The 7677-nt window shown below is 35.2% G+C and overlaps 1 protein-coding gene across 1 annotated transcript; it reads left to right on the forward strand.

The window, feature by feature from the left end:
- Window positions 1–1279: 1279 nt before the first annotated feature.
- LOC120283278 (beta-glucosidase BoGH3B-like) lies at window positions 1280–5719 on the forward strand. Its single transcript, XM_039289919.1, has 10 exons — window positions 1280–1356; window positions 2499–2753; window positions 2849–3053; window positions 3241–3331; window positions 3413–3558; window positions 3643–3886; window positions 3967–4071; window positions 4165–4347; window positions 4464–4665; window positions 4961–5719. Exons 2-10 carry the CDS (start codon window positions 2534–2536, stop codon window positions 5446–5448), a joined length of 1884 nt encoding a protein of 627 aa, XP_039145853.1. The 5' UTR covers window positions 1280–1356; window positions 2499–2533; the 3' UTR covers window positions 5449–5719.
- Window positions 5720–7677: the final 1958 nt, after the last annotated feature.

The following is a 7677-nucleotide window of genomic DNA, read 5'->3' on the forward strand; positions in this document are numbered from 1 at the left end:
ACAGTATCTCATATTTTAAATAGAAACCTCATATTTTAAACAAAAACCTCATGTTTTAAATAGAAACTCATGGCACCCAAGGGCATTATTGTCAAACCCTGTCACACTTGCCACAACTTCCCACGCAAGGGACAATTTCGATCAAAAAAATTTAAATTAACTCTATCAATCACTGTTAGATGCTTGGGGGGTTTAAAAATTAATTGTATTCAAAAGGAAGGAGTTTTATGGATATTCAAATTTAGGGGGAGAATATGTGCATATTGCAAACTTTGGGGGTGTTTTTAGCAATTTTCACTATTTTATTTGTTCTTATTTTTTATCTTTTTCATTTATGATTTAATCTAATAGGAAGTAAAAAAAAAGAAACATGTATTAACAATCAAATGGTACAATAATTTTTAAGAGGTTATGATGATAGCAATTATGATTAATTATTTTTTAAATTAAATACAAAATCTTTATAAAAAATTGTAAAAAGTTTAGTATATATTTTTTCTGTCTAATTATAATTTTGTTCATGTACTCTTATCATAATTTTGAATTTGGTTTTTTAAATGTTTAAATATTCCATATGATATTTATATTTATTTTCTTTAATTTTTTTTTTGTGTTTACAAAATATTAGATATCGATATCATTTCACATATGATCTAGAGCACAGTATTATTTTATTTGTTCTTATTTGTTCTTCAAAATGCACATAAAATTTTAAATTGAAGTGGATGGTGTAGTGATATAGTCTATCCAGCTAATTCAATATTGTTATGTCAGCATTTTATAATTTTTTTAAATTAAAAAAAATCTCGAAATGAAAAAAAATAAAATATTGTTTGTAGTAATTAGAACATTAAATATTATAAAAGATATAAAAAAAATGTCACTAACCTTTTAATTAAATCAAACAAATAATGGAAAGAAAAAAACAAGTAGCACATGCTGACACAAGTAAGATTTCAAAAAGCAGGACAAATACATTCCTCAAAATGAATTAAAAAATATATATAATATATTATAAACATTCTTAAAATTTTAATTAAAAATTCTTTTTCTAAAAGCAGTGGAGAAAGTGGAGAAGATAGTAAGGAATGAGGGATGAACGTGCGGTGCACGTGCCAACTCCAACGGACACTTCTCCGGCCCACTACCTAAGTCACAACAACCACGTTCTTAATTCTTAATTAACTACTCTTTAATCTCTTTCTCTCTCTTCCTAATTACTTTTCCCAGTAGTTAAGTACACCACCCCCCATCTCTGCTATTGCACTTGCCTTCAAGCCCCTCTCTCTCTCTCTCTCTCTCTCTCTCTCTCTCTGTTTGTGGAAATATTTCTCCCTCTTCTTGTTGCCATTATCTGTAAGCTGCTTTTCTTCTCTTATTTTGCTAGTTCTGATCTTATTCTTGCAAGCTTTGTATTGTAAGAGCTGATGTTAAAATGTTTTTAGCTGCATTTCAGCAATGTGGATGGTATCTTTTATTTTTTGCTTCGTTGTTTGTAGATTTCCTATTGTGTTTTTTAATAGCCTTCTTGGCTTTCTTATTTCCAGTTTGGACTTTGTGTTAAGATTTTTGGTGGGTTTTTGTTATTGTGATATGGTAAAAAAAATGTGTTTATGTTCTGTTCTGGAATTTTTGCACTTGATTTGTTTCTGTTAGTTGACTAATTTTTTAGTTCTTTTAGTTGGTTTAAGATAGTTTTAAGCTGAAGTTCAGCAATGTGAATGATTTTAGTCAGTGTTTTTTTATATGTTGGATTTTGTGTGAAGGTTTTTTTTTTTTTTTCAGTTTTATATTGATAAGATTGGAAGCTGACTTCTTTTGTTTTTCATTATGTTGATTTTGTATGGTATTTGGAGCTTGGTTTTGTTGTGAGATTTTTTCCCCCGAGTTGTTTTGGAACTTGTTTTGGTTCATAAATTTTGCTGTTTGGGCTGATTCTTCCAACGATAGATCCATTCTCTACTGAACAACGAGATTCTCAGAATCTCATTGGATTTTCAATGAATTTTAATGTCTGTATATTTACATTCACTTCGTCTACTTTCTTCTTGGCATGCCCTATTATAATCTATATTTTTCACTTATTTGTATGATTATATTCATTTTCAGTCATAGATGAACATCCTAATTATCTTCTAAAAATTATCCACATTTTATAATCTAGTCTATTCACTTGTATGTTTAGCCTGATGCCTTCACTAAACGTATGTTTATTTTCAAACCTGCAGCAAAGAAAAATATAAAAGATGTCTTAGCCTTATACGATATTAACTTCCTTTTGTCATCCTGCCTGTATTTTTTCTGATTAGGTGATGTTGGTGTTGAAATCTCCATTGAATTTTCATATTAATACACTGGTCAATACAAAATTTGAAATTTATATCTTATCAATCAATGAACATCAATCTATGACCAATAAAAGGCTTCTTATTTCACAGAATGAATTTTTTTTGGGTTACTCTGTATCTGCGTGCAATTGAGTGATTTCTGATGACCAGGTGAACACATAAGTTTTGGCTAGTGTACAGTTCAAATGGCAAGCTCTCAAGCATATTTGCTGGGCCTACTTATCTTGATATGCTCAACATCGATAGGAACTGCAAAGCATATGAAGTATAAAAATTCTACATTGCCTGTGGAAATTCGAGTAAATGATTTGTTGAAACGTATGACTCTTGCTGAAAAGATTGGTCAGATGACACAGATTGAACGAAAAGATGCATCAGCAGATGTGATGAAAAACTACTTTATAGGTTAGTATATGCAGTTTGTATTTCCCTTCAAGTATTGCAATTAGATGTTTTTAAAAGAATGGGTGAACAACATTGACTTTTCTGATGCTTTTCAGGTAGCTTGTTAAGTGGAGGGGGCAGTGTTCCTAAACCTCAGGCATCTGCTGAGGATTGGGTGGATATGATCAATGATTTCCAGAACGGATGCCTCGCAACACGCTTGGGAATTCCGATGATCTATGGCATTGATGCAGTTCATGGCCATAATAATGTCTATGGCTCGACCATATTCCCTCAAAATATTGGTCTTGGAGCTACAAGGTACATCTAAATTGATCAACTAGTTGAAAATCTCAGTAACTTATTATTGATATTGTTTCTGAATTACATTTGAAACCACATAGAAACTCACATTATTGGTATTCTCTAAATGCTATTCGGTTATTAATAGTTAATTTATAAGGTGTATGACATTAACAGAATTATTTCTAACTTCTTTACATGGCAGGGATCCTGATCTTGTGAAGAGGATTGGCGCTGCAACTGCACTTGAAGTCAGGGCAACTGGCATTCCTTATACTTTTGCCCCATGTATTGCGGTAAATGAGGCTCACTTTATTCTTCAATAAAATAGTTCCTATCAGTTGTTTTCCATAATAAACTCTTTGGAGCTGATTCAGGTTTGTAGAGATCCTAGGTGGGGACGTTGTTATGAAAGCTACAGTGAAGATCAGAAGATTGTTCAGGCAATGACAGAGATCATCCCTGGTTTGCAGGGAGATGTTCCTGCAAACTACCAAAAATCCTATCCTTATGTTGCTGGAAAGTAAGTTTTCTTATCTGCATTCAGTTACTTTGATATTCATTATCGTCTGAAAAAATGAATGACACAATTTGATATGTTCAATAGGAACAATGTTGCTGCGTGCGCAAAGCATTTTGTCGGTGATGGAGGAACACACAATGGAATCAATGAGAACAATACAATAATCGATTACCATGGACTGATGGGCATTCATATGCCTGCGTACTATGATGCTGTCTACAAGGGTGTATCAACTGTCATGGTTTCTTACTCCAGTTGGAATGGTGTTAAAATGCATGCTGACCGTAAACTAGTCACTGGCTTTCTGAAGAACAAGCTTCAGTTCAAGGTTGGTAACCACCAAAACTCTTATTGATCAGTTTCTAATCATTCATCGCTAACTAATATAATAATGTTTTTAACCTTCAGGGCTTTGTGATCTCTGATTGGCAAGGTATCGATAGAATTACTAGTCCTCCCGGTGCAAATTACACTTACTCTGTCCAAGCAGGAGTTAGTGCCGGTATTGACATGGTCAGTAGTAGTCTGAAATTATCTGAAATCTGCATTTTGCATTAAAATGTTTGTAGCATAACATTTCTTTATTTCCATGATTTGCATTGTCAGATTATGGTTCCAGAAAACTATGTCGAATTTATAAATGATTTGACCTTACTCGTCAATAAGAAAGTGATCCCTATGAGCCGAATTAACGATGCAGTAAGAAGGATTCTTCGGGTAAAATTCATTATGGGTCTGTTTGAGAAACCTTTGGCTGATCTAAGCTTAGCTGATCAACTTGGTAAGAAGGTTAGTAGTTCTCACTCACAATATAGTTTGTCATTTTACAATATTCGAATTTTTGTACATAACTTCACCATTTCACTTCATTAACTTCACCATCTTGTCATCGATGATTTGATCAGGAGCACCGGGAATTAGCACGAGAAGCTGTTAGAAAATCGCTCGTGTTGTTGAAAAATGGAAAATCCAAGAACATGCCCCTGCTACCTCTGTCTAAGAAAGTATCAAAGATCCTCGTTGCAGGAATCCATGCTAATAACTTGGGCTATCAGTGTGGTGGATGGACAATTGAATGGCAAGGAGCTAGTGGCAATATCACAATTGGTATGTTTCTGTGTAGTATCACTCACTTTTACTTGTTTCATTCTTGTTTTTTCCGTTCGTTCAACATCAAATTATCAAACAATATTGCTTCCATGATCATGATTTCATCTAGAATAGAATTTATTTAGTACATCAAACTTTTTTGGCAGTCTTGCGTTTGACACAAACTAGAGCTACATAATAAGATCATGTTCATCTGTGCTACATTGTCTCTGCTCATCAAAACTATTCATGCTTAGATGATATTTCGGTTCACTATCAAAGTATCAATCATGCTTCATCATGTATCCTGTAGGCACTACCATCCTTGATGCCATCAAAGCCACTATCAACCCCACAACCAATGTAGTATACTCTGAAAATCCTGACGCAAACTTCATCAAAGGAAACAATTTCTCATATGCTGTTGTTGTTGTTGGTGAACCCCCATATGCTGAAACTAATGGAGATAGTTCCAACCTTAAAATTAGCGATCCCGGTGCAAGCACAATACAAACTGTTTGTGGTGCTGTCAAGTGTGTTGTAGTCATTGTCTCTGGCAGGCCTGTTGTGATTCAGCCCTACATTTCATCCATCGATGCTCTTATTGCTGCATGGTTGCCTGGTACAGAAGGCCAAGGTGTTGCTGATGTATTGTTTGGTGACTATGGATTCACTGGTAAGCTCCCGCGCACCTGGTTCAAGTCTGTTGATCAGCTCCCTATGAACATTGGTGATAAACATTATGATCCTTTGTTCCCCTTAGGATTTGGCTTGACAACAAAACCTGCAAGCAAAAGTTAGTGCTGATAGAAAATGACTGTGCAGAGTTGTTCTTGGTTTTCCTTCTTTCTTATGTCTTTCATGTTAGGCTCTTAAATGTGTTGAATGGTGATCAATTTGTTTATTTATTTATTTTTGTTTTCTGATTTGATTTTTTATGAAGAAGTTAGTGCTGATAGAAAATGACTGTGCAGAGTTGTTCTTGGTTTTCCTTCTTATGTCTTTCATGTTAGGCTCTTAAATGTGTTGAATGGTGATCAATTTGTTTATTTATTTATTTTTGTTTTCTGATTTGATTTTTTATGAAGAAGTATTAAAGTGATGTTTGAGATTTCTCTAAAAGCATTACCATCAAGAAGACTTGATTTATGGTACAAGTTCACTTCCTAGTGTTCACTGGGAGGCTTGAAAATGAGAACAGGACATCTTGCATGGTGAGCCACATGGTCACTAACACCACCCAGAAGACTTGTAAGTCAATAAAAAATTAACAAAGAAGCATTATAAAATCATAATAATTGTTTTACATGTACATTACATGCATCCTTGCAAATGTCTCTAAATTACACATCTTTATATAATACCCCCTACACAAATATCATAATTGCATATATTTAACTCCTGAAGCCATGTACTGTTGCGCTAATTATTTACTTTTGACGTTTAAGCTGATATATGGGTGAAAGAAATAAGTGAAAAAAAAACCCTATCCTTTAGTGTCAAACTCAAATGACAAAACCAGCCTTCTATAAAAATATCTCATCTGTTGGGGCATATCACAACAAGACCAAGTGGTTTATTGGTAACCGGGTCTCCAATAGAATCCTTCACAAGTGGTAAGAGTTCGAATCTTGGGTGAGGGTGCATTTCTGGGAGTGTGAGTAGTGGTTGTGTTCGGGTGGTCCCAGCGCTCATGTGTGCGCGGGCCCCGCTCTCACTTGCTCCGCCGAGGCTTGTACACGCCCCTACCTTTCTTAGCGGCTAGACCGCTCATCTTGGCAAAAAAAAAACAAGGAGATTGATTTCCATCAGTTCCACAATGTGTCACATCTTTTGGTTCACTATTAAGGATTTTAGTCTCAGCTATTGTCTGTTAAATTTGCATATGAGAGTGAGTGAGTGAGTGAGTGAGTGAGTGAGTTTTCATCTCAATTCATTAACTTATAAGATGTTCAGTGAAAACATATTTATGTCTACCTTCCTTACTTTACAAATCTCTGTTGCTCTTGTGACCACATTGGTTGTGTTTTCATCCTGAGCTTTCTTCAGAGATCTGGCCCCTGATGTGTAAACATCGGATTTTTGGGAAAAAGAGCTCTTAGAGCTATTTTTATTGATTTAAAAAAATTAGGTTACAAAAAGTTTCAATTACAGACCACCCAATCAGTAAAAACAAAGAAAACAAAAAGAAAAACAAAACAACATTCAGACAAACACAACAGAAACAAACTAAAAGGATAAACCACTCAAATTAAAAGTCTTCATCGACCACCTAGGGAGTTCCCTGCCATGATGAAACAACGAGATCTCGTGATGGTTAAGTCCATGAATGGCGAGAGATCTAGCCGGCCGATTCCAATCCGAAGGAACAAAAAGAATCTTTGGAACCAGCAAGGTGTCCATAATTCCCTTGATGACTTCGATCTGCGGGGTTCGACGCCCGGTCTTCCATACAATCACCGAGCTGCACCACTCGAACAAGCTCGAGCACAAGGACACAATATTGTCTTGACATTCCTAACTCCGTTGGCCTCATTCGTAAAGCAAAGCAAAGAGAGCTAGTCACGCCTCAACATATGAGGACACATGAGAGCGACTACTACCAGCACATATAATGTTAGCTTTAAAATCTGAAAAAATAAAACTAAGCCCTGCCATAGAGGTATCAGCATTAAATATTGCATCAGTAAACAAAATTGGGCTATCAGCAAACTGAAAATTATATAAGATGAAATTCTTGCTTAAATTTGGTGAAGGGGCAAAGAAAAACTCCCTGACATGACCAACTGCCATTTGAGAGACCTTAGAATAGACCAGCTGATCATTGTTGAAAACCTTGTTACATCTGGCCTTCCAAAGAAACCACAGTGTAGATGCAATCAAAGAGCGAGCAAATAAATCATTACCGGACACTTCTTGTTGCAACCGAACCACGATGCAATCCCACGAGAAAGATTAATAGCATTGCCATAGGTCGAAGAAACTAAATTCAAACCATTTGGGACTTCCATGAATCGAGAAAGCAGATGC

This window comes from Dioscorea cayenensis, chromosome 19 (genome assembly GCF_009730915.1).
Source record: "Dioscorea cayenensis subsp. rotundata cultivar TDr96_F1 chromosome 19, TDr96_F1_v2_PseudoChromosome.rev07_lg8_w22 25.fasta, whole genome shotgun sequence".
NCBI lineage: Eukaryota > Viridiplantae > Streptophyta > Magnoliopsida > Dioscoreales > Dioscoreaceae > Dioscorea > Dioscorea cayenensis.